Source organism: Epinephelus fuscoguttatus, linkage group LG19 (assembly GCF_011397635.1).
Source record: "Epinephelus fuscoguttatus linkage group LG19, E.fuscoguttatus.final_Chr_v1".
In the NCBI taxonomy this organism is placed as follows: domain Eukaryota; kingdom Metazoa; phylum Chordata; class Actinopteri; order Perciformes; family Serranidae; genus Epinephelus; species Epinephelus fuscoguttatus.
In genome coordinates, this window is record NC_064770.1 from 40,361,842 (window position 1) to 40,388,613 (window position 26,772).

Below are 26,772 nucleotides of genomic sequence, written 5' to 3' on the forward strand. Positions count from 1 at the left end.
TTGAAGCTGTCACGGTGCAAAAGCTCAGAAAAATTGACCTCTTTCCAAAAACAAATTATGGTGCTTCTTCATTTGGTAATTTTCATGTTTTGTGTAAAAATACTTGTGACGAAGACCTCGGTGTGTGAAGGCCTGTTCAAGTCAGTACTTCTATGAACCCCAAAGATTTTATTTTGAAGATCTCATTGTCATCAACCTCTTCAAATTAAAAGCTTGTACATGTGCAGGTACCACTGCCAGCAACAAGAAATTTCAAATTACTTTAGTGTCATATGACCTTAAATTTGATCTGAATTTTTTTATTTCAAACATGAAAAAAAAATCCTGAAGCAGTCTCTCAATAAATACATTGTTATAAACATCATAAATAAACATTATTAAATATCTAAATGTCTGAAAAGGAGTAATGAGAGGTAAACACTCACAGTCTGACCCGTTCTCCATTAGTCAAACAGTTTACACCAAATTTAACAGATTGTTCTCACTGAAATTTGGATTTGTCGTGTATTTATTTACATATCTAAATGTTTTCTAAATGTATTTAAATATTCAGCTATTTTAAATCACCAGCGATATAACAGCTTCGTCTTCCAGTTAATCACTGTCTGACATTAATAAGGTGAAGCAGTGAAAATATTCTAAATATAACGACACATAAAGTGAGACTGATTTTTTTAGGTGGCTAAAGTCAGGTGTGTCGCTGACTCCGCCCACAGCAGCACATTAATTAGCTTCCATGTCGGAGTCCAGACAGCTTCTCCCAACGGGGGCATGTCAACTGATGTATCAGTGAAGAGCTGGCAACACAGACGCCAACAATATGCTGTCAATTTACAGTGTTCATCCTGTTTAATGTTTTCACAGTCTGTAAAAACGAAACACAGATTATTTCTGTGAATACTTGGATTTACAGTAACAGAACAGAACAGTTGTGTTCAGGGTGTCACGTTCAATCAGTTTACTGTCGACAGGCAAAGTCAATATTGTAATAACTTCATTTATCAGTTTAGAGATGATCTGAAATATTACTCCCCAATCCAACATTAGAACTGTATTATTCTGCAGACATCTGATTTAAATATGCACTTCTATGAATTATTCAATTCAATTCAATTTTATTTATAAAGCCCAATATCACAAATCACAGTTTGCCTCACAGGGCTTTACAGCATATGACATCCCTCTGTCCTTATGACCCTCACAGCTGATCAGGAAAAACTGCACTATGCACTATACCAGTACCCAGCTTTGTCACCTTCTACCTATGCCAGTCCTCAATGCCTATGTGCAGTTTCACATAGATTGACCACGTCAGTGAGTAGAAAAACGTGGGACAGACAGAATGACTGACTGACAGAATGACACACTGACAGTTTCCGTGATTATGTACAGCATACCATACCATGACTTAGTCATACCAAACATTAGAAACAACACCAACATTGGTCCACAGGGGGAGCCACAGCGATCGGTCGCATTTTAGCCATTTTGAAGCATTTTTCTGTTGTTATAGCGCCACCCAGTTGCCAATTAGAGTTAAATTTCTCCAGTCACCTTGAGGCGTCCTGTTCTACATATCTACCAAGTTTAGTAAAAATCCATATGGCGGTTAGGCCTAGATAAGAAATGAGCTCTCTAGCGCCCCCATTTTGTTTGATGGGCTCAATAATGGAGGGGTCCCCTCAGATTATGTGTGGTCATATGCCTACAAAGTTGCGTGGTGATGGGTGAAACCCTTGAGATGTTCTACACCTTTATGTGATGAGCCACGCCCTCCGCAATATTCATTGCCTTATAGAAGCTGAGTTTTAGGAAGTTTTCCAACTTTTGCCAAGAGGGAACTTTAGATATTGCTCCCTAGATTATGTTCACCCAGTTTCATGCAGATCGCTCAAACTTCCTAGGAAGAGATCCATTTGAAGTGTTTTTCAAAAAATTCAAAATGGTGGAAAATCTATATAAGCGGAAGTTATGGGTTCTTGAGGCAAATGTGTTCCTCATGAGGAGAGGCATCTCTGTGCAAAGTTTCATGTCTCTACCACATACGGGGCATGAGATATGCCCATTCAAAGTTTGACATTTCAATGGGTTGCTATAGCGCCCCCCTTTGGCCAATTGATGTAATATTGCTTCATTGGCATCCTCCCATGACCCTCTACCACTGTACCAAATTTCACATGGATTGACCAAGTCAGTGAGGGGAAAAACATGGAACACACACACACACACACACACACACACACACACACACAGAGTTTTATCATTATATAGTAAGATAAAAGGCAATAGAAACTTAGAAGAGATGGATATTAATACATTTATTTAAAGTACAGTGTCAGCATGAAAACTGCTGCCATCCTGATGGATGACTCAGAGAAATGAGCCCAAACAGATGTGATCTACGGCAGGAAACTAAAACTCTTTAAATTCAGCTTGTCAGAGACCCCGAACTTTTACCGAACTTTTACGTCTATTTTTCTAAAATAAAACTGATGGTGAAACAAAAAGCACGAGCCTGATGTTTGAATTGCAAAACTAACATTTCATCAAACTTCTGACTACGCTCCTGAGTCTCCGTGCAACACCCAGTTTCCAAAACATACTGTAGTGTCCTGTCATTTAAAACAGCAGCAAGCCTCCGTCCTGTTGCTTCAACCGCAGTGGCCCACAATGCATTGCTCCATACAGTACCAAACTGTTTTACACCAGTACGGTGTGTTAGTCAAGTCAAGTCAAATTTTTTTTATAGCACATTTAAAACAACCTTGGTTGACCAAAGTGCTGTACAGTTCCTCCAAATATAAATAAATAAATGAATGAATAGCACAAACAACATAAATTATCAATAAAATCAACAATAGGTTGAGACAATAAAACATCAACATAAGAGTAAAGGTAAAATACAAATAAAAGCTATAAAAGACATGTCTGTCTCAACTTGTTAGTGTTGGAGATTGGCTGTAGATTAACAGCAGTGTGTATAATACTGTCTGTGGATTAGTGCCCCAAACAACCCCACTTCAAAAAAATCAGCACTGTCTCTTTAAAGCTGCTGTCAATGAAACTTTAAACTTCCTGCAAACACTTTTCACATTAAAAGCTTTTCAGCAGCTCTTAAAGCGTAATCCCTCCCTTTATTTGTTGGCTTTTAATTTGTAGAATCCTGGTTCTGATTAACGTTTGAACAAGTTGAACAAACATGTTCCCAAATTTGCAGTGGTTTAATTATCTTTGAAGAGTTTGTTCACCTTTTTTTATTCATTATTATTATTATTATTATATTTTTTTATTAGTTTCGGATGCTATTTCTATAAATTTAAAACCGTCTGAGTAAATTAATGTTTGTGTTCAAACTCGCTCTCTCCCGCAGATCAAAATGGACTCTCAGATGACCAAGCAGGCTCTGAACGAGATCGAGACCCGACACACCGAGATCATCAAGCTGGAAAACAGCATCCGCGAGCTGCACGACATGTTCGTCGACATGGCCATGCTGGTTGAGAGCCAGGTACATGACATCAGAGCAGGAAAGGCGAGCGTGCCAGAGACTGTTCAGGTATCACACGTTAAACTCTGTGACGTATGCGTGTTTGTTTTAGGGAGAGATGATTGACAGAATTGAGTATAACGTGGAACACTCCGTCGACTACGTGGAGCGAGCCGTATCTGACACCAAGAAGGCCGTCAAATACCAGAGCCAGGCTCGCAAGGTAACACGCTGATTCCAAAAATATAAAACTGTCCATTTACAAGAGGAAACTTGAGTTAAGCACCCTGCGTGTCTCCTTCCTGTCACCCTGCAGAAGAAGATCATGATCATCATCTGCTGCGTCATCCTGGGCGTGGTCCTGGCGTCGACCATCGGCGGCACGCTGGGCTTCTAAGACGCTCTGCCACCCGCCGCTGTGACGACCGACACCGACCGACCGTCTGACCGCCAGCAGAGAAAAGAAACACCGACGACAACAACACAAAAACTTGAAACACAAATGCAAGACAGATAACCAATCAGCTAGGAAGAGATAACAATCCAATCACAGATAAGAGGAAACACCACGGGGTTGGGTGGGGTTCAAAAAACAAAGACAAAAAAAAAACACAATAAAAATGCCATCACATTATAGCTGACTTAAATACATAACATATACAAAAAGAGGGTACAAATAAGCCTACTATTTATTACAGATGTACATGTAAATGTATTGAACATATGAAGCAACACATGGGTTAGCTACCTGTAAAAAAATATGACTTATAATATGACATTTACTTGTTTGTTTGTTTGTTTTGCCTTTTTTTCTTATTTTTTAACAGTTTCTTTCGTTTTTCGGGAGTCTCCGAGGACAGTGATGGTGACTGCTGCTGGGTGCGAGTTCTACAGGACCAGCGCTCCAGAGCCGAACTTTATTTCTTTGTTTCTTACGTTTAAATTTTTCAGTTGAGGTTCTGGAGCCGAGCACGTTCGAGAACGTCACAGAACGCGTTCTCCGTAAAAGTGCTCGGCTTTCCAGTCAAGGTTTGTCCCACTAGAGGACGAGAAAGAAAAATCTTGTTCTGGAGCGCAGACGGGAACAGGGTGAGGTTCTGGAATGCTGTCCTGCAGGACGAGCACCCACTGGCGTTGGTAGAACCAACTTTATCCCCTTGTTTCTGGGAGGGAGGGACCGACCTCGCCATTGGCTCAGCTGCCTCTTTAGACCACCTGTCATTGGTTGCTCACTCCTGTCATTCACCTCAGTCAGCCTGTTAAATTAGCATAGACTGGCGAAGCCCAACCTGGCCAAACGCCATTTATAAAACGCTTGGAAAGAGCGTGACACGCTGCCCACTGAACTGTTTTTCACAGCCACCTGATTGGTTGAGAAAACACAACCAATCAAACATGTGTGTCTGGCAGGGGTGTCACTGCAACGTGGCAGGTTTCCACGACAACAGCCTCCCCTTCCTGTCACATCTATCCAACCAAAGAGCAGGGGGAGGGAGGGGCTCTGGTGTCCTGCTGAATTTAATCTGAAAACGTGACATTTGACTGACAGGTGAACGGTGGGAAGGAAGCAGGGATAGGAGGAGGAGGAGGAGGATGCGAAGAAGGGTGGGATGAGACGGACAGTCAATCTATGCAGTTTAGGTAAGAGGAAGACGACTTGTCCCGCCTCCCCCACCCGAGATAGCCAATGAGGATCGGGGGTTCACATTAGCGTAACAAAAGGCTCATCGCACTGATCGCTGTCGAAAAGTCGTAGTCGAGGCCGGGTGTCGTCTCCAAGCTGTCACAACTGTTCTTCTGGAAGATTCTAAAAAATGAAGAGAACACATTAAAAAGTAAAGAAGAAAAATAAACGAAAACTTTATTAACAAACAAGCTCGACAACAAACGAGATGGAAAGAAAATGTCGAGACCTCTGAAGATGCTGGCGTGCCCTGGTTACCTGAGTGTCGTGGTAATATCGTTGCGTTATTTTGTTTTTTAATGGGGAACGTTTGTTGCTTCGTTGTTCCGTGGTGCTGCTGTTTTAGTGCGTGCGTGACGTGTCCCGTGACGTATCGGCCTGACATCATTTAGCGGTTACTGTTTAGTCTGTATGGTTTGATGCATTTGCCTGTTTCCTCCCTGCATCCTTCCATCTCCTGCCTGAGTGTGTCTGCGGACTGTGATATGTGACTTCACATCATTTAAATACCTGAGTTACACAGGTGCTACTGAACAGGAGAGGCTTTTCCTATTGGTGGATTTCCTCCGTGGAAGGTGGAACATGTGACACACACACATTCATGTACATTTACAACATGCCACTTGCATGATATACCTTTAACTTTTCACACAGACACACCGGAAAATCCCCCCCAGCATACACACTCTCCTGCGTTACATATCAGCCAGTGCTAGTGTTAGACTGGGTCGCTTAGCATGCTATAGCGTTAGCTCGTGTTACATGTAGGTCGTGTAGAAGCTGCTTGTTGGAGATGATCACAAGTTATCTGGTCTTTTTTAATGTTCGAGACACTTTCCGTGTGTCCAGATCAGCGTTGGGGAAGGAATGAAACTCAAGAAAGGAGGAGTGAAAGTCCTCAGCTCATAAATAGTGATTTGACAAAATAATCGTGACACAAGGTTCACTCACTCGCTTTCTCCAGATCATTTAATCACATCTCACAATCTTGCTATTCAGTTTTGGAAAAGGCTGGTTAGCCAGTAGCTTGTTAGTACGATTATTTTGTCAAACTAGTTGAATTTGAAAAAGCAAATCAATTTCTTTTCTATTGGTCCCCTTACAAACCTGTAATACACAGAGAGTAAATGTATTATCGGCTAGCGTTAGCATTAGCAGTTAGCGGTATGTCTGCACAAGAGGACGGGACTTTCACGCTAGAAAAAAAAATCATCACTGATTAATGTCTCAACGCTGATCCAGATCAGGGCAACGCTCACATGTGTTACATTTGCATGTTTTGTTTTGTTACTGTTGACGTGGTCCATGTTGAGACGTAACAAAAAACTGTGTGTGTTGCTCCATACTGGACACACGGATGTGTTGAAAATGACTTCACAGTATTGTGACTCTGGCTTTAGGCCGGAGGGGGTGAAGGAGGAAGGTTTGTCCGTGTTCAGGCTCTGTGATACAGAGATACGTCTTCCTCTGTTGAGGCCTACGCTGGACAATCCTGCAGTTACATCACAATCACTGTCAGGGTTACAAACACCACCTTAAACTCTGTAAAATCAGTCTACACTACACTTGGTGTCAAAGCAATAAAGTCAGTTTGATGTTGTTAAGTTTTATTTAACAAAAAAAGTGTTAGCTAGCTAGCTTATTGTGTACAGGCTGCAAAGTGAGCTGAGTGGTTTCGTAAAGACTTCAGAGCTTTGATGGACGTGAAATTCTCTTGATTGAATCATCAGTTCAAAAGATGCTAACGTTGTTTAAAGACATCACAGTATCTGTCCAACACAGGACCATGTTAGCTGCTTCGTCGTGGCTAACGGTACTTGTAGGCGATCCACGAGGGAGTCGTCACTGCTTTGTTGAATATGTGTGTTTTCTTGGGATAGTTAGCGCTGTTAGCTGTAGATGTCTGTGATGTTGTATGTTCACTAGATAAAATATAAAGGACGAAGATTTTTAGCTTCAGGTTTGGAGAAGAGCGGAGGTGGGAGTTTTTATTTTATTCTTTGACTTCCCAAAACCAAAACTTAACTTGTGTGTTCACCAAAGTTTCGCCAACACCCCCAACCCCTCCAAGCAGCAAGATCCAATAGATGTTTGTTCGAATGAATCGTTCGTAGGTCTAGAATAATTTTTCTCTGCTGTTGTGTTGTTAACGTTCATGGCTACGTTCTGTCTTTGTAGGTGTTTTTCTGTTTTTTGGCTGTAGTATGGACTGAACCTGTCCACGAATATAAAATAATGTTTGTAAATGAAACCCAAGCTACTTGTTTCACTCACATTTCCCATGCGTCTTCGGATTCTTTAAGAGCTCTGCTTCATTTGGGAAAGTCCAGGCATGTTGTGAGCCAATCGACGAGTCCAGGAAACTAAACGGACTTGTTTGTTAACATACATTTAACCTCCTCCAATCACAGTGCTTCGTTCATCACCTGCCAGTTACATCGTAATGTCAGCCACACAATACTTAATTCAGTTACATGTTTTCGAAGGTCGATGGTTGTCAAGGTGATGTCACGGTCGTCATGGTAGTCTTGCTATGGTTTGGTGGTGGATAAAAATCAGCATTGTAAGGATGCCGTCGTAGCACCAGCCAGCTTGTTAACACTGATGTTTCTTTGCCGTGTGTGTGTGTGTGTGTGTGTGTGTGTGTGTGTGTGTGTGTGTGTTTTCTGTAAACTGTCTGGCAGTCATCCATCAGGCCCTGCCGCCATCCTCCCGGGAAAGAAAACACAGACAAACGTCACAAAACCATGAAGGTTGTGTTTAATTTAACATCTTGGTGAAAGATAGGAGGTTTGTCCGAGTATTCTGTTCCCTGTCCTTTTGTCTTCCCTCTTCCTGTTTGTGTTGTAGTTGTTTGGTTGTACAAAAAGATGACATTGAGGATTTGGAGTCTGCCCCTTCCCCTCCCCGGTGGCCCATCCCGTTGTGTGTAATAATGATAATAATAATAATAATGATGATAATAATAAAAAAGGCATGCAAAAGCGTTGTGGAGTTTGCATGATGGTGTTTTTTGTACCCCACCCCCAACCTGCCCTCCATATCGTGCACTTTACCGCTCATCGGACCTGTCTTTGGTTAGCACGTTAGCTAACTTGTTCCTGCTCAATCTGCATTCTCAATCCTTTTTTTAATCTAAAAGTTGAACACATGTTGGCGTTACATGTCCGCACGTGTTCATTTGTAACATTGTCGGAACAGTAGTTGTATTTTTAAGGTGTTTTGTTCGAGGAGCAGGTTGATATTTAAATGTCAAAATACGCTGCCACAACTTCAGACATCCTGTCCCCTCCCCAACCCCTGACATGGACCTCCAAACCTCTTGCTGGGTTACACACCACTGTCACCATCTGATCTCTGTGCTGTTTGCTTCCACGGCTGCATTTGTGTTGTGTTTTTGTGTTAATAATCGGTCTGACACCCTTCGACCTGTAGGCTAACCTCCCGTCGCCCCTCCACTTGGCCTTGTGTGTGTGCAGCATGCCTCCCTTCCTCTTCAGTGAAACAAGATTGGTGCATTAATGTGTGAATGTTTGTGTGTGTGTTTGTTCGGAGCAGCACGAGTTTGTTTTAATGTGCGAAGCATCCGATCGCAGGTCCACGGGTTGCAGCCGTTTGAAGAATTCCACTTTGTTTTTTTGAAAATTGTGACAGATGGGAAGAGAAAAGAGATCAGACATATTTATGGACGCCATGATCACTGTTATTATTCTATTTATTAAAATTCAAACCAAAGCGTTTATTGCCCTCCCCTCATGTGTTCTCAAAACGTTCGCCGCTAATATCAAAGAGCACAACGCGAGTCAAGTTTACAGTGAGACGTTCGTCACAAATGGTGAAAAAACTAGAATAAAAAAAACATCAAATGCTACCGTAACTTTGAAAGCATAAGCCCCCCCCCTGCCCGCCACCAGCCCTCACTGCATGTTGGTCTGTCTGCCAATCAAACCAACAAAGCTACCCAACAGTTATCTCACGCCACAACAATGATGTCTGCCTCCACACCCCCTTTCCTTTTCTTTTCACCCGTAGACGTTAGTTTGTGATCTGATTAGTGAAAAATATGACGCATAATCATCTGTGAAAAATTTGCATCCACGCTTCTCCTCCACTTGAGGCATATATGGAGACAATGGTGGTGCTTTCTTATTCTATTTATTAATCGCTGTTTTTCTTGTTATTTTGGTGTCATTTTCTGTACAGCTTGTTTTTTCAGTCTGTGTTCTCACCACAGGAACACTGCTGCCCTGCAGGTCTGAAGGGTTCATTAGCAAGTCAGCCAACTGACCAGCTCGCCTCTTCTCTTACAACTCCTCGCCACAGTCCCCCATAATTTTAGCTGTGCACAAAAACTAGCGTCAGGTAAATTACGATGAAGCAGCACTAGCTAATGATGCTTCGTAGTAATTCCTCATCAACTGAACTCTGCTGTGGGACTCGTCACCTCCTCTGCACCATGTCGTCGACAAAAAAAAAAAAAAGGTCTAACTTGGAGATTTGAAGGAAAAGATGGCCAACTGGTGTCAGAGTTGTTTTAGCTGAGAGTGGTTTTACAACAACTCTTCCCGGAAGATGATGGCAACATTTGTACGTGGTGTCCACATGGGACTGTCCACAGGTTCCATAAACGCCTACATTGGTGGGTCCCAGATAAGATGCCCATCTTGGTACCCACGTAGCTCCAGCATGACCCACGTGGGTAAACCTCCCCATGTGGGAATTTTGCATTAAGCTAATATCAAACCCGTGGACACTCACATGGGCCCCATGAACACACATTGTCTGGTAATCCACCAACAAATCTCCGATTGGCACTTTTCTATCTATGTGGGAATCATTGGCAGTGATTCTCTGAACCCTTGCCAGCAGATTTGCACCACCTAAATATAATTTGCAAATAATGTTGAATAATTTCTGAATTCCTGCTGAGCATGTGCAGTGGAGGTAACAAATCTTTCACTGTGACTAGGAAACAATCAGAGGCTGACAGACATCATCTACAGCGCTCACTAACGAACCCCCGTAAACCTCCAGGCAGCAGTTTCCTGTGTGTGAGCGAGGACTGCAGCCTTGTCAACTAAAGTCACATATATAGGCAAGAATATATATATAAACCTTACATCAACATTTCTATACCTATGTGTACATGGCTCTGCAGCCATCACCGTTTCTATTGGCCGTGTACAGTTGTTGTCAGAGCGGGGTACAGGAAGCAGGAAAAAATCATCCAGAGAGAGTTTGGGTGCGACACCACGACTCCAAAGATTGACTTACCATTAGCTGTTAGCCGCTAGCCGTTAGCCGTTAGCCTGCCTGTGGAAGTAACTCAGAGTATTGTTTCACACATGTTGAAAAATGACTTCCTGAAGTCTGAGGTCATTTTAACGTGTGTAGGCTCGATGCGCTCTGCAGTTATTTCTGCAATTGAATTTTTCAGTTTCAATCAGCAGCACATCGTCTGCAGACGCGTGTCTGTCTTCCAAGTTTGTACCTAGCAGACACCGAGTCACAAGACTGTGAGGATTCCAGTTAGTCGTGCTTTCTTTTCTTTGTTCCTCCGTTGTCGGACGATTAAACTCTTCTCTGATGATTTTTGTCTTCCTGAAACAATTTTCAAAAACCAAAACCTGTTCAGTGCCCTGCTCTGGAGGATGAAATGAAAACGTTTGTTGATGTGTTCGTCGTGGCTTCGACCTGCTCACAGCCGCGACTTGATACTAATTGTTGTTTCTGATGACAATTTCTTTAATGCTCCACCCACATGTCCTTCTGCTCGCTCCATCCTACGAGACAGTATTTCAGTTTGAATCAGTGTTTTTTTCCCTAGTGGGTGGGTGGGAGGAGTCTGGGGGAGGGGCATGAAAATAGACCACGCCCACATGGTCTCTGCCATAGCAAGTAGGAAAGACACTTAAATAACATTGTAATGATCATTATTATTATTGTTATTATTATTATTATTACCATAAATGACAAATAAAAATGCAGTAAAACATTTGCAAAAACCCAGAGGGAACGAACGGCTTCACACACAAAGTGATCAAACATCTAAACTTTAAAAAAGGGAGGTGATGACGATTCTATAATAGCAATGATTTAAAGAAGTACAAAAGGAGTTATGTTATCATAAATAATAGTAGTAATATTGAATATTGAATGCTCGCAATTTTGTCAAACTGAAACTGGATTCTTTGTGTTATGTAATTATTGTAAATAACTTCAAAGAGAGAAAAAAATGACTTGCATGTCTATGTATAAATCTACTGAGATATCTATTCCCGTCAAAGTTGACCAGTAGTTCGATCTCTGTCCTTTTTTGCCACTTTCGTTTCCCCCCTGCGAACATTGCCTGTCCTCCCCTCCACCTTCACCTCCACCCCTTCACCCCCCCCCACCACCACCACCATCGCCACCCCCCCCCCCCCCCCACCCCCAATCTCAGCAGCCCTTTTATTCTTTCTATGTGGCTGAGAGACGACAGCAGAGAGACGGAGACACATAGCTTCCAGTGTCCTCGTCCGCCAGTTCAGACAGTCTTTACACCAGCCTGCTGACACAAAGAAAACGTACGATGGTGTTTTCTGTCAATGTGCTGTCGTACCTTTTTTTCAGGTCTCTTTGTTTCCCTCTAAAAAAAAGGGCAAAATCCATTTAGACAGGAAGTGAAGAGGTCGTGTGTGTCGACGGGTTTTTGTAAACACAACCACACCTCCGCCCATCACCCCAGTTCCAGAGGCTCCACCCACTGGCTCCTCTGATGAAAGTGCTTCCCTCCATATTTGGAAAATTAACCCCGCCTCCAGGGCTTTCTAGGCCATGCCCCCTGATCACTTAGCGGGTTTCCGAACTCTCTCTGTCTCTCCCTGTCTGACTCGATGTCTCTCAGCCACGGCTAGCGAGCCAAAATACAAACCTAAAACTTGGTCTCTTTACAGCCGTGTCCCCCCCGAGTTTAGCCTGCACCCAGACCAGATAATAGCCAGATCCCGAGATGCAAGTGCCCAAGTAGTCCATGTAAATGTCAGCCTGTTTGATTGGCATAAGCAGCCCTGAGACAGCAGCAGACTCAGTGACAAAGACGTGCCGTGTTGCTTATCCCCATCAAACGATCCCTCCGTCAGGATTCACTGCATGGATCGAGTTCTGTCAGAAAAATCACACGACCATCAGCTGCTACGAAGACTTCATCTTCATCGAAGACCTGATTTCTCACTGATCTTCACGCAAACAGCAACCAAACCACAATCTGAACCCGTCAACAGAAACACCTGAGTCGTCTTCTTGGAGCATCTTAAGACTGATGTGATCTCGTAAGTCTTAAGATGCTTTCAGAAGAAGTGCCGAAAAACCACATAAAGTGTTTCTGTGTCCCCTTGGCCCTCCTGACGTAACCTCAAACCTCCACAGTCTTCCTTCTACGTCATTTAGTCCTCTCCTCGTTCCTGGAGGAGGTCTCAGCTTCAGTTTCTCAAAGGTGTCGAAGTGCAAGAGATCGCAGGAAGGTCACACAGATCTGAGCTATCTGCACGTCGTTGGGTTTTTACCCGTCAGACTCCAGGAGGTAGCTCCGATCTGTGTCGAAGAGACATGATAACTGATTCTGGATTCATTCCGCCTCATGCCTTCGATGGGTTTGAGGAACACGGTTCTCCAGAGTCGCCACCTAACTTGGGGCCTGGTCTCTAGCCTCACACAGGCCTACCGTAACAAAGCGTGCAATATACAGAGAAACAAGGGCTTTCTTTATCATGCAGAGGCGTTCAGGCCCGGCCACCGCGCTGCGACCTCCTGCAGGAACTCCATCAGCAAAATCACCCGTTGTAGACGCCATCACTGCGAGACCTTCGGGAGTCACCCGTGACAAAAACCCCCACAAATGCACAAATTTGAAACAGTTTGTCTCGGGGAAACGGCAGATGAGAGACCAGAAATAGTTCGAAAATTTAAAAAAAACAAAAAGAGGACAGGGCCGTCGTGCTCACACGCAACTTTGACCGGAAATGCAACTTGTGTCCCGTTTTTTTTGTGTGTGTATGTGTGCGTAGCGTAATGTAAAAGCGATCTGTCCCCCCCCCCCCCCCCCCACCCCCCCGAAAAAATACCCCCTCCCGACCCCCCCTCCCGACCCCCCCTCCTCCCCCCTCCTCTCTCGTACTGCTGTTGGCTGTTCTGTTTAGTTCATGTGACGTGCCAGTATTCCCCCTCCCCCCTTCTTTACCCATCTGCCCCCCCCACCCCCACCTTTACTCCTCCCCCTTCTCTCTCTCTCTCTCTCTCTCTCTCTCTCTCTCTGTCTCTCTCGCTCTCTCCCCTCTGCCCCCTTCATGGATCTTTAAGATGACAACTCTATGCAGATGCTGTCTTTTATAAGTGTGTCAAAATTTTAATTTAAAATAAAAACTTAAAAAAAAAACAAACCCTGACAGACATATTGAAATGATAACAAAAAATGAATAAAGAAAAGGATTGTTCAGTGTACTTCCTGTTTCCTGTCTCTTTCATCTGTTTCCTTATCGAAGCCTTAATCACACAGGAAGTGTTTCAGCAGCTGGAGGCGAATTTTTAACAGTGTTTAATGAGTTTGAAGCTTTTTGCTCGCTGTGTGTTTGTGTTGCTACGCACCTCGTGTTTCTGCGCTCTAGGCGCCTGGCGTTTTTGCTAGAGCGCTGTGAACTCGCCCCTCTGACAGACAATGCATGTAACAGGTTGAAGTTGACACAGCGTCCCAGAACGTCAACAACCAACACACCCAGGGTACCTTGGACGTCATATGTGGACGTGGAAAGTCCATGACCAAACGTGGACATGTGACGAGGTCACAGTGAGGCTGCCAAAACAGCGATATGTCACGACTTCAGAATGAGAACTGAGAAAATTAGAAATGTTGCCCGCTGTGTGTCGGGGTTCCATTCCCCTGTCAGGAGTTATTTTTCAACAGTCACCGGCTCACTATACAGAATGAATTGTGCTGTTTGAGCTCATCAAGTCCAGATCTGAGGCCGCAAACAAAATTAATGTTATGATGGGAAAAAAAACTTTCAAAATGAAACTAGAGTTTGAATAAAGGGAAATTATTCTCTATAATATCAAATACTCGTTTTGTCCTGAACTCTGAGACGACGTAGAAACAGGATTCATTTATAAAAACACAGGAAGAAACCTTCACTCTGCAGCTCTCCATTTGACTGGATGTTTATGTGCCAATCACAGTGTTCTACATCATCTAACATGGACTGTAGTCAAGCCCCGCCCCCTGTTTACCTGTTTAAAGTGTTAGTGATACATGTCAGAATATCACATGACAGATTTACAGCTGTAATAACAGGATCTTTTTTAATATCAGTCCACTGGAGCTTGATGCTGTAATGATACAGTCAGTTCATGTATTCGGTTGATTATATTCACAGAATTTTCATCTCCATAGATTTTCAACAGTCTTAACAGATAATTCAGTAGCTGAGGATATTTTGAGTAGTGATGACAAATATGATGCAAACTAGATACGCAGTCATCACTTCATTCATTAATCTCTTACGTTTTTTTATTTTAAAAAAGGTCTGTTCGGACCTTTTATTTTCATTTTTACTGTTAGACAATAAAGTATCCTGATTTTTTCTTAATAGTTTCAGAGTGCATTCAGAGTAGAAATCCAACTTTATAATATTTTTTGTGTAATTGGAACATAACTGGCTTCTGAACAAACTGAAGTTCTCAACTTGCTTTAGTTCTATTATTGTTCTTTTTTAATTTGCTGCTGTCGGTGAAACATTTTGACAAATGGTAATTATTATTTTATCCATCCATCCATTTTCATCCACTTTTCTGGGGCCGGGTCGCGGGGGCAGCAGGCCAAGCAAAGCACCCCAGACGTCCCTCTCCCCAGCACTCCCCAACACTTTCCAGCTCCTCCTGGAGGACCTCGAGGTGTTCCCAGGCCAGATGAGATCTATAATCCCTCCAGTGTGTTCTGGGTCTGCCCCGGGGCCTCCTACCAGTGGGACCAGGAGGATCCTGATCAGATGTTGAACCACCTCAACATGAAGGAGCAGCGGCTCTACTCCGAGCTCCCTCCAGATGTCTGACTCCTCCCCCTATCTCTAAGGCTGAGCCCAGACACCCTACAGAGGAAACTCATTTCAGACGCTTGTATCTGTGACCTCATTCTTTCAGTCACTACCCAGAGCTCATGACCATAGGTGAGGGTTGGGACGCAGATGGACCAGTAAATTGAAAGTTTTGCTTTCTGGCTCAGCTCCCTCTGAACCACGAAGGACTGGCGCAGCGCCCGCATCACTGCAGAAGCCGCACCGACCCACCGATCCATCTCACGCTCCATTCTACCCTCACTGTGAACAAGACCCTGAGATACTTGAACTCCCTCTCGAGGCAGTAACTCTCTCCCAACCCGGAGAGGGCAATCCACCAGTTTCCGACAGAAGACCATGACCTCAGACTTGGAGGTGTTGACTGTCATCCCCACTGCTTCACACTCGGCTGCAAAACGCTCCAGGTCATGCTGGAGGTCACGGTGTGATGGAGCCAACAGAACTACATCATCTGCGAAAAGCAGGGATGCAATTCTGAGGTCCCCAAACCGGACCCCTTCCTCCCCCCGGCTGCACCTTGAGATCCTGTCCATGAAGATCACAAACAGGATTGGTGACAAGGGACAACCTTGGCGGAGGCCAACACCCACCGAGAACATGGTCGACTTCATACCAAGAATGCGGACACAGCTCTGACTTTGGTCATACAGGGACCGAATGGCCCCTAACAGCAAGCCTGGAACCCCATACTCCCGTAGCACCCCCCACAAGACCCCCCGAGGGACGCGGTCATAAGCCTTCTCCAGGTCCACAAAGCACATGTACACTGGATGGGCAAAATCCCACGACCCCTTCAGCAGCCTTGCAAGGGTAAAGAGTTGGTCCACTGTTCCACGACCAGGACGGAATCCGCATTGCTCCTCCTGAATCTGAGGTTAGACAATCGGTCAGAGCCTCCTTTCCAGCACCCTGGAGTAAACTTTACCCGGGAGGCTGAGCAGTGTGATACTCCAATAGTTGGAGCACACCCTCTGGTCCCCTTTTTTTGAAGATGGGGACCACCACCCTGGTCTGCCACTCTGCAGACACTGTACCCGACCTCCACGCGACACTGAACAGGCGTGTCAGCCAAGACAGCCCAACAGTGCCCAGAGCCTTCAGCATCTCAGAGTGAATCTCATCCATTATTATTTTATTCCTATTCTTATTATTAGCTAATGTGTGTGTGAATTATCCCTCCAGGATTGAGTTGTGCAGATGACCAAACAAGGAAACAAATCATTCCTTCATCAATCAATCAATTTTATTTATAAAGCCCAATATCACAAATCACAATTTGCCTCACAGGGCTTTACAGCATATGACATCCCTCTGTCCTTATGACCCTCACAGCTGATCAGGAAAAACTCCCCAAAAAACCCTTTAACGGGGAAAAAACGGTAGAAACCTCAGGAAGAGCAACTGAGGAGGGATCCCTCTTCCAGGACGGACAGACGTGCAATAGATGTCGTACAGAACAGATCAGCATAACAAATTAACAGTAATCCACATGACACAATGAGACAGAGAGAGAGAGAGAGAGAGAGAGAGAGAGAGAGAGAGAGAGAGAGAGATGCAGGTAATGACAGTAGCTTACAACAACATTATTGAAAGTAATAATATTATAGTTATAGTTCTGGCTACTGTGGTACAATATGTTGAAAGTATGTATTAATATCTGGCAGTATACATGTGTGACAATAGTCATATGTGTATAATAACAGTAGAAGTATGACTAATGACTAATGATGGCAGCAGCAGCAGCAGGAGGCATCTGGCAGGACCACGGCAGCAGCACAACCACACACGTCACGCTGTCCAGGCACCGCTGTGATATGAGTTAATCTGAGAGACAGTGGAGCACAAAGGCTCCGGAGAAGAAGCCGAGTTAGTGACATCCAGAATGGCCGAGTTAGCAAGATGCAGTAATAGGATACGAGAGAGAGAGAGAGAGAGAGAGAAGGAGAGAAGGGGCCCGGTGTATTATAGGGGGGTCCTCCGGCAGACTAGGCCTAAGTCAGCCTAACTAGGGGCTGGTACAGGGCAAGCCTGAGCCAGCCCTAACTATAAGCTTTATCAAAGAGGAAAGTCTTAAGTCTAGTCTTAAATGTGGAGACGGTGTCTGCCTCCCGGACCGTAACAGGAAGATGATTCCACAGGAGAGGAGCCTGATAGCTGAAGGCTCTGGCTCCTGATCTACTTTTGGAGACTTTAGGGACCACGAGTATAGGGTGGTGTGGTGGGATAATATGGCACTATGAGCTCTCTAAGATATGACGGAGCTTGACCATTTAGAGCTTTATAAGTTAACAGTAGGATTTTAAATTCAATTCTGGATTTTACAGGGAGCCAGTGCAGAGAAGCTAAAACGGGAGAAATATGATCTCGTTTCTTAGTTCCTGTTAGTACACGTGCTGCTGCAATCTGAATTAGCTGCAGAGTTTTTAAGGACTTACTAGAGCTACCTGATAATAGAGAGTTACAGTAATCCAGCCTTGAGGTAACAAAAGCGTGGACCAATTTTTCTGCATCTTTTCGGGTCAGGATAGGCCTAATTTTCACAATATTACGCAGATGAAAAAATGCAGTCCGTGAGGTTTGTTTTAAATGAGAATTAAAAGACAAATCTTGATCAAATATTACTCCGAGGTTTCTTACGGTAGTGCTAGAGGCCAGAGCAATGCCATCTAGAGAAACTATGTCATCAGATAAAGAGTCTCTGAGTTGTTTGGGGCCAAGAACAATAACTTCAGTTTTGTCTGAATTTAACATCAGGAAATTGGTGCTCATCCAAGTTTTTATGTCTTTAAGGCAGTTATGGAGTTTAGTTAATTGATTACTTTCTTCTGGCTTCATCGATAAATACAACTGAGTATCATCCGCATAACAATGGAAATATAGAGAGTAAATAGGATTGGTCCGAGCACACAACCTTGCGGAACTCCAAAACCGACTTTGGTACGTGAGGATGATTCATTATGAACATCAACAAACTGAAAACGATCAGATAAATAAGATTTAAACCAGCTCAGTGCTGAACCTTTTAGGCCAATTAAGTGATCCAGTTTCTGCAGTAGAATTTGATGGTCAATTGTGTCAAACGCGGCACTAAGATCTAATAAAACAAGTACAGAGACGAGTCCTTTGTCTGAAGCAATCAGAAGGTCATTTGTAATTTTAACTAGAGCTGTCTCAGTGCTATGATGCACTCTAAATCCTGACTGAAATTCCTCAAATAAATTATTATCATGGAGAAAATCACACAGCTGGTCTGCGACTACTTTCTCAAGGATCTTTGACATAAAGGGAAGATTAGATATTGGTCTATAGTTGGCTAACACCTCTGGATCCAGAGTGGGCTTTTTTAGTAGAGGTTTAATTACAGCTACCTTAAAAGACTGTGGTACATAGCCTGTTAATAAGGATATATTGATCATATCTAATATATGAGTGTTAACTAAAGGAAAGACCTCCTTAAGTAGCCTAGTTGGGATGGGGTCTAAGAGACACGTTGATGATTTAGATGAAGAAATCAATGCGGTCAATTCTTGAAGAGAAATTGGGGAGAAGCAATCTAAATATATATTAGGTTTTACAGCTGTGTTTGAGGTTAGATAGGTACTATCTGAGGACAGGAGGTCATGAATTTTGCCTCTAATAGTTAGAATTTTGTCATTAAAAAAGCTCATAAAATCATTACTGCTAAGGGCTAAAGGAATACAAGGCTCAATAGAGCTCTGACTCTCAGTCAGCCTGGCTACAGTGCTGAAAAGAAACCTGGGGTTGTTCTTATTGTCTTCTATTAATGCTGAGTAATAGTTTGCTCTGGCATTGCGGAGGCCCCTCTTATAAGTTTTGAGACTGTCTGTCCAGATTAAACGAGATTCTTCCAGTTTGGTTAATCGCCAATTCCTTTTAAACTTTCGCGATATTTGTTTTAACTTACAGGTTTGAGAGTTATACCAAGGAGCGAACTTTCTTTGCTTTGTTAACTTCTTTTTAAGAGGAGCTACAGAGTCAAGTGTTGTTCGCAGTGAGCCTACGGCGCTATCGACAAAATGTTCAATTCGGGAGAGGTGAAAGTCGGTACAGGAAACCTCTGTTACTGAAGGACTTGGTATTGAATTTAACGACGGAGTAATCATTTCCTTAAATTTTGCGACAGCACTATCTGATAAATTATCAACACATGAATGTTAAAATCGCCTACAATAATAACTTTATCTGATTTAAGAACTAAACTGGATAAAAACTCTGAGAATTCAGATACAAATTCAGAATACGGGCCAGGAGCACGGTACACTATAACAAATAAAAGTGGCTGCAAGGTTTTCCAGGTCGGATGTAAAAGACTAAGAACGAGGCTTTCAAATGAATTATAATCTAGTTTAGGTTTAGGGCTGATTAACAGGCTAGAGTTAAAAATGGCTGCAACTCCCCCTCCTCGGCCGCTGCCTTGAGGAATGTGGGTATTATTATGACTGGGAGGAGTGGACTCATTTAGACTGACATATTCATCTGGACACAGCCAGGTTTCAGTGAGACTGAGTAAGTTAATATGATTATCTGATATTAATTCGTTTACTAACACTGCTTTAGACGATAGAGACCTGATATTTAACAGTCCGCATTTAATTCTCCTGTTATGTCTTTCTGTCACAGAAGAGGTTTTAATTTTTATGAGGTTGTTATGGGGGCAGCACGGTGGTGTGGTGGTTAGCACTCTCGCCTCACAGAGCCCTTCTGTGCGGAGTTTGCATGTTCTCCCTGTGTCAGCGTGGGTTCTCTCCGGGCTCTCCAGCTTCCTCCCACAGTCCAAAGACATGCAGGTTAATTGGTAACTCTAAATTGTCCGTAGGTGTGAATGTGAGTGTGAATGGTTGTTTGTCTCTATGTGTCAGCCCTGCGATAGTCTGGCAACCTGTCCAGGGTGAACCCCGCCTCTCGCCCGATGTCAGCTGGGATAGGCTCCAGCCCCCCCGCGACCCTCAAGAGGATGAAGCGGTTAGAAGATGAATGAATGAATGAATGAATGAGGTTGTTATGCACAACTCCTCTTTGTTTAATTTTAGATTTAAATAATTTAGGTGGTCAGGGGACAGACATCGTTTGTATAAAACTATGAAAACTATGGCTGGGTAACTGAACTAGAAGCTCAGAGAGGCGTATAGGACTGCGACTCTGAGTCCTGATCTCAACTCTGGGTTGTCAGGGATTTAAATTACTAATAAACTTTGCCAAGTTTCTGGATATGAGAGCAGCTCCATCCAAAGTGGGATGAATGCCGTCTCTCCTAATAAGACCAGGTTTTCCCCAGAAAGCTTGCCAATTATTAACAAAACCCACATCGTTTGTTGGACACCACCTGGACCCCGACATCGTTTCTGCATATTCACACACTGAGGCAATATTAATTTTAATGACCTCCGATTGGCGTAACCGGGTGTCATTGCCGCCAACGTGAATAACAATCTTACTGAATCTACTTTTAGCTTTAGCCAGCAGTTTTAAATTAGATTCAATGTCGCCTGCTCTGGCCCCAGGGATACATTTGACTATGGCCGCTGGTGTTGCTAACTTCGTTCCTCGTTCCTCAGAATAGAGCTGCCAATAACCAGAGTTTTATCCTCAGTGGGTGTGTCGCTGAGTGGGGAAAAGCGGTTGGAAATGTGAACAGGCTGGGCTTCGGCTTGGAGCTGTGCCTCTGACGGACAGTTACCCAGCCTCCCGGCTTCACGGTGGTTACTGGGGGACCGCTACCAGACGCTATGCTATGTGGCTCCGCACTGGCTACAGGGGACTGGCTAACTACCGCAGCTACCGAGTGATTTTCCATGGTGCGGAGCTGCACTTCTAATTCACTGAGCCTCGCCTCCAACGCAGCAAATAAGCTACACTTATGACAATTACCACTGTCGATAAAGGAGGCAGAGGCATAACGGAACATTTGGCACACCCAGCAAGAAAGAGCAGCTTTCTCACACAAGGCATTTGATCTGGTCCTCTTGTAAATGCTGCCATGAGAACACGAACCAACTCTAGGCAATTATACAACTTTGGAACAACATGAGTCCCTGATTCAGACCAAAGGAGACCACTCTAGGGCTGACAGCAGTCTAACAGAAAGAAATATTGACTTGGGGACTATTTTCAGTGGCGGATTAATCCACATTTGGTTGTAGTCGTACCAATTCCCCAGATCTCTGCAGGCTGGGAAGAAGTGTGAGAGGCAGTTCCCAACCACATAAAAAAAACTATATTCACTTGTAGAAACACGTCTCACAAGAGCCTTTACAGTGGAGACACCTCCATAACATTGATATATGTATATATGAGGGCGGGGTCATGGTGGACTGTGGTGATTATTTGTTTCGGCAGGATGGTGAATGTGGGACTGAGTCTAAATGAACTTCATACAGTGTTTGTCCAGTTTTTTATTAAAAACCATTGAGGACATAAATACCACCAAGAAGAAAAGAACTGTGTTTAAAAGAGAGTCTGCAGATTGTTTTATCCAAACCTTCTCATTAGTCGTCTCTTTTGTTAACGTCGGTTCATCAGATAGAAACAATGATATTCTACAGTTATTTGTTTAGTATATAAAAGTCATACAGAGGTTATGATACAGACGTACAGTGACGATACATCATCTAACCAAACAGCACCAACAGTCTACTGCTACGCTTTCTACGGCTCACTTTCTACTGCGCCATTTTGCATCCCCAAATGAAATGAAGCACATTATTCAGACTGTGAGCAGATAAATCTGATAAAGCATTAATATCACAGGTGAGTTTTAAATGCTAAATAACTCTGTTATCTGTCAGAGAACCAGTTGAAGCTGTCAACATATTCACCAGAGACAAAAACTATTCTAGACATTTTAATTGTGACTCCATTTCTCATAATTATCATCAGGAAAAAGATTTTCTTGTTCATTTTTTAAAATGATCAGAATTATGATGATGTTTCTTTTAAGTCTCTCATGAAGATACAGCTCTCATTGTTACGAGATTTTTTGTTAATTAAAAATATTATGGGAAGAAACTTATAATTATGAAATATGGAATTTTGGGATCTTTAATAATGAAAATAACAATCAAAAGAAAATGTGATCAATACAAGATATAGATCTCATATTAGATCATTTATCTTGTTATCAGGAGAAATTAAAGAAGAAATGTACACATGTATTTTTGTGACTTAATTTCTCATAACTAAGAAATCTGTATCTGCATTATGAAACATAAATAATACAATATTTTGATGATTAAAAAGTCCATGTTTGTTCATTCAAAGAAAGTTTTTTCTTGTTAATACGATAAAGTTTTCTTTTGTGATAATGAGATCTTTGATTTCTCATAATTATCAGACAAATATCTTGTCATAAGACACATTATGAGAAATGACGTCATAATTACATGAAACCATCTCAGATTTCTTTCTCTCTTTGGTGAACACATGAAAAAAGAAATGTCACTTTGAAGACACAAAATGGCCGCCACATGACCCCAGCTTTTTGAACTAGCCACACTGTATCACTTCTTTATCATTTATAATATATTCACATCCCGACCCACCACTAACGTTAGTGTTATAGATACATCTGATAATAAGTTTCCTTTGTGTGAAAACAGCTGTTCTACATGTCGTCAGTTTGAACCCAAAAACTTTAACTATCTAACACGTGAGTGATCGGTCCAAAGAGGTGAAGACATGTGAGGGTTAAATATAGACAGGTGAAGACAGGTGAGGGTTAAATATAAACAGGTGTAGACAGGTGAGGGTTAAATATAAACAGGTGAAGACAGGTGAGGGTTAAATATAAACAGGTAAAGACAGGTGAGGACTGAATATGTGAGTGATTATCTTTAGAGACAATCTTTAGAGCCTCTGGTTCGGCAGAGAATCACATTCATTGAAAAACCTCACGTCCAGTGAAGAACCAGTTCTTTGTTATCTGGTAGAACACTTTCTTATGGCAGAAAAAAATCCACTAACTCAAAGTTTTCTTTTTACGACGGAGTATTAGGGCCACATTGAAGAAAAAAAAAATCGGAGATTTCGAGAAAATTTTGAAATAAAGTTGTCCCTGAAAAAAGTCGTAATATTACGAGAAAAAACCTCTTAATATTACAAAAATAAAGTTGTAACTGAGAAAAAGTTGTAATATTACAAAAAAACTCTTAATATTACGAGAATAAAGTTGTAACTGAGAAAAAGTCGTAATATTACGAGAATAAAGTCATAGTTTTTAAGGAAATAACCAACAACAAACAGAATGGGTTAGAAGATGAACCTGCTTGTGGCAGCTGCTCTTTGTCTCAAATATAAACTCTTTGTGTTGCCTCGACACACACATTTGAGTAATATTACAAGTTTTTTCTCGTAATATTACGACTTTATTCTTGTAATATTATGACTTTTTCTCAGTTATGACTTTATTCTCGTAATATTACGACTTTATTCTCGTAATATTATGACTTTTTCTTAGTTACGACTTTATTCTCGTAATATTTCGACTTTATTCTTGTAATATCAAGAGTTTTTTCTCGTAATATTATGAGTTTTTTCTCGTAATATTATGACTTTATTCTCGTAATATTATGACTTTATTCTTGTAATATGACAAGTTTTTTCTTGGGACGACTTTATTCTTGAAATCTCTGCTTTTTTTTCCCTTCAATGTGGCCCTTATACTCTGTCGCATCTTTTATTGTTAAATGTTTTTTTTAGGACTCAGTCTTGAGTTGATTCTTTAACGGGAAATGCATTTTATTCAAAGTTTTCATGACTCAATGTTTCATCATTTCCTTTATCAATGATGAAGATTCTAAAACATTTAATAATAAAAAACTTTGATGGTAGATTTTTTTTCCTCCCAGTTGACATCAATGAACTCCCATATTTAATGTTTGAAGTTAAAATCAGACATTACATCATGGATCTAAACCTCTCCATGAAGAACCGAACACTCTGGACTCTGATTACCCTTAACCGTCTCCCTGTGGAGTCTGTCCACCTCAAACACTTAGCGGTGGAAATGTTCTGTTAAACACTTGTCGACATGTACAGAAGCAGCAGAGTGAGTCCAGCAGTGCAGCTCATGTTTACAGTTTTTCTGCTCACATCATTTCTCTCTGCTTCACATCTTAAAGTTTGTCAGTGTCAATAAAAGAAGAAAACACTCCTGGTGTTCGTCCACGTCGACGTCCTGCAGGTGTGCAGGTCAGGTCGTCTTCAGTTTGTTCTCCACGTCTACTGTCGAGTTTGTTAGGAGACGCTGTGAAGAGAGTCTGAGCGTCTGCTCTAACATTTACACAGGAAGTGAACACACCGGGCTCGCAGGTAAAAGTCTGAAGTTTGTTGGATCCATCCCCTGCCCCTCATGCCTTACAAGGACTTATCAGCTCCTAGCATTACATTGTTACCGGCATCGCTTCAAACTGACGCCAACTGGCAGCGTATCATACCACCATGAAAGGTTCCTTTTGGCATCTGTGTCTGACGCCACAGCGATACTTGAACGGGCTGGAATTTCATGAGCGTAGGAACTTTGAAGGTTGGTCCTGTTAGTTTTATAAATGTTTCAGCTGGAGAGAAAACTGAGAAACAAAAACACTGAGTTTTGTTTAAATACGTGAAAACACGGATAGAAAACTCAGGAAGTGGAAAGTGAGAGGATTTCTTAACAGTCTTTGTCAGCGTCAAAAAAACTCCAAAAGCTTCAAACGTAGAAACAATGATTACATGAGAGAAACAAACTGGAGCTAATACGCCAAGATTCAAGGCTACAAGACCCACAATCCACCTGTGGTGGTTGTGCTCCAGGCTGCAGAGTAACTCCAGCTCCTCAGGTCCCAGTTCACCGCTGCAGTGTATTTGAGTGTTCATACACTGGAGAACTCAGAGACTCTGAACACTGCCTGACATCAACGCAGAGAAACAAACTGGACGTTCACGTTTCCATGACGATAGTTTTGGTTTCAATGTTTCCTGTTCATCATCAACGTGGAGACTGAAGAGTGAACTCCTCCTGTTAGGACTCTGTGATCTTTTGGAAGATTTAAAGCAGATAAATTCAGAAGGACTTTTTTTTCAGATCAAATATTTAAATTATATAAATTTGGTGGTGATTAAAGTTCAATGTGAAGCCTTCAGGTTGAACTCCAGGTCCTCAGTTTGTGATTAGATTTAAATTCTAATCTGAGTTTCCTCAGAAGACCATGCTGTGGTCGCTGTGGTTGCTGTGGTCGCCATAACGAAGCCCAGTCAGGCCATCAAGGTTGGACGTTTAGCTTAATGATCTGGACGAGACGGTGAGAAAGGCGGACGACGTCCCTCTGGACAGTGGCGGAGCCCTCCAGTGCACCTTCATGTGGTGCCTCAGGTTGGACCGGGATGTGAAGCGCTTGTCACATTGCTGGCAGGAGAATGGCTTCTCCTTGGTATGGATGCGGCGGTGGCAAACAAGCGCCGTAGACACCCGGAAGGATTTGCCACAGTCAAGGCAGCGGTAGCGTTTGGGCTCGGTGTGGATCCGGCGGTGGTTCTTAAGGGACATCAGGTTGGGGAACTCCTTCTGGCAGGAGCTGCAAAAGTAGGTCCCAGTCTTGTGGCTGTTCTTGTGGTTGAGCAGGGAGCTGGCGTGGCGGTAAGAGCGGCCACACCGATCACAGACGAAGCTCCTGGAGCAGCTGGTCGGACTCACCGGACTCAGATCTGAGAGGAGACAGACACCAGAGTTTAGTTCAAATCTGATCTGACTTGAAATCACTGAGGTAAAGAGACAACTAATCTGGACCCCAGAGACCTGAGGAGGTGAGCGATGGGACACATCACTGACAGCGTCTACAAATATAAACTCAAACTTAAAGATTCTCTTAAAGATTTAGTGGCATCTGATGGTGAGGTTGGAAATTGCAGCCAACTAAAACTTCTCTCATGTGCTGAGCATGTAGGAGATCTACTGTGGTTTACACCAAATCCTAACTGTCCCTATCTATGGCCAGTGTTTGTCCATTCTGGGCTACTGTAGAAACAACATGGCGGACTTTGTGGAAGAGGTCCTGCTCTAGGTGTACAATGGAAGCAGAAGTTTTGGCACCCCTGGTCAAAATATTGTTTCCTGTTAATGGTTAAGTAAATCCAAGATGAACTGATCTTTAAAAGACATGAATTTATAGATGAAACATTTCTTCATTTTAATCAAGATGAGTTTTTAATTTCATCTTTTACAGTTTCAAAATAACAAAAAATAAAAAGGGCCTGAAGCCAAAGTTTGGGCACCCTACATGGTCAGTACTCAGTAGCGCCCCCTTTGGCAGGTATCACAGCTTCTAAACCCTTTTTGTGTCCAGCTCAGAGTCTTCCAGTTCTTGTTTGGAGGATTTTCTTCTAGCTCTGTGAGATTCTTGGGCCGTCTTCATGCACTGCTCTTTGAGCTCTATCCACAGATGTTTAATGATGTTTAGGTCGGGGGACTGTCAGGGCCACGGCAAAACCGTCAGCTGACT

General features: G+C 42.7%; 2 protein-coding genes across 2 annotated transcripts in view; one reads left to right on the forward strand and one right to left on the reverse strand.

Annotated features, from left to right (window-relative positions):
• The window catches only part of stx1b (syntaxin 1B), a 75,420-nt gene extending 66,523 nt beyond the window's left edge, over positions 1 to 8,897 (forward strand). Inside the window, exons 8-10 of the mRNA XM_049561144.1 lie at positions 3,371 to 3,508; positions 3,600 to 3,710; positions 3,804 to 8,897. Coding sequence (XP_049417101.1) covers positions 3,371 to 3,508; positions 3,600 to 3,710; positions 3,804 to 3,884 — 330 coding nt within the window. The 3' untranslated portion in view covers positions 3,885 to 8,897. The remainder of the gene's footprint in view (positions 1 to 3,370; positions 3,509 to 3,599; positions 3,711 to 3,803) is intronic.
• A 13,642-nt stretch (positions 8,898 to 22,539) lies between these two features.
• The window catches only part of si:dkey-89b17.4 (zinc finger protein 646), a 41,874-nt gene continuing 37,641 nt past the window's right edge, over positions 22,540 to 26,772 (reverse strand). Inside the window, exon 5 of the mRNA XM_049561025.1 lies at positions 22,540 to 25,978. Within this exon, the coding sequence (XP_049416982.1) occupies positions 25,551 to 25,978 (428 nt within the window). The 3' untranslated portion in view covers positions 22,540 to 25,550. The remainder of the gene's footprint in view (positions 25,979 to 26,772) is intronic.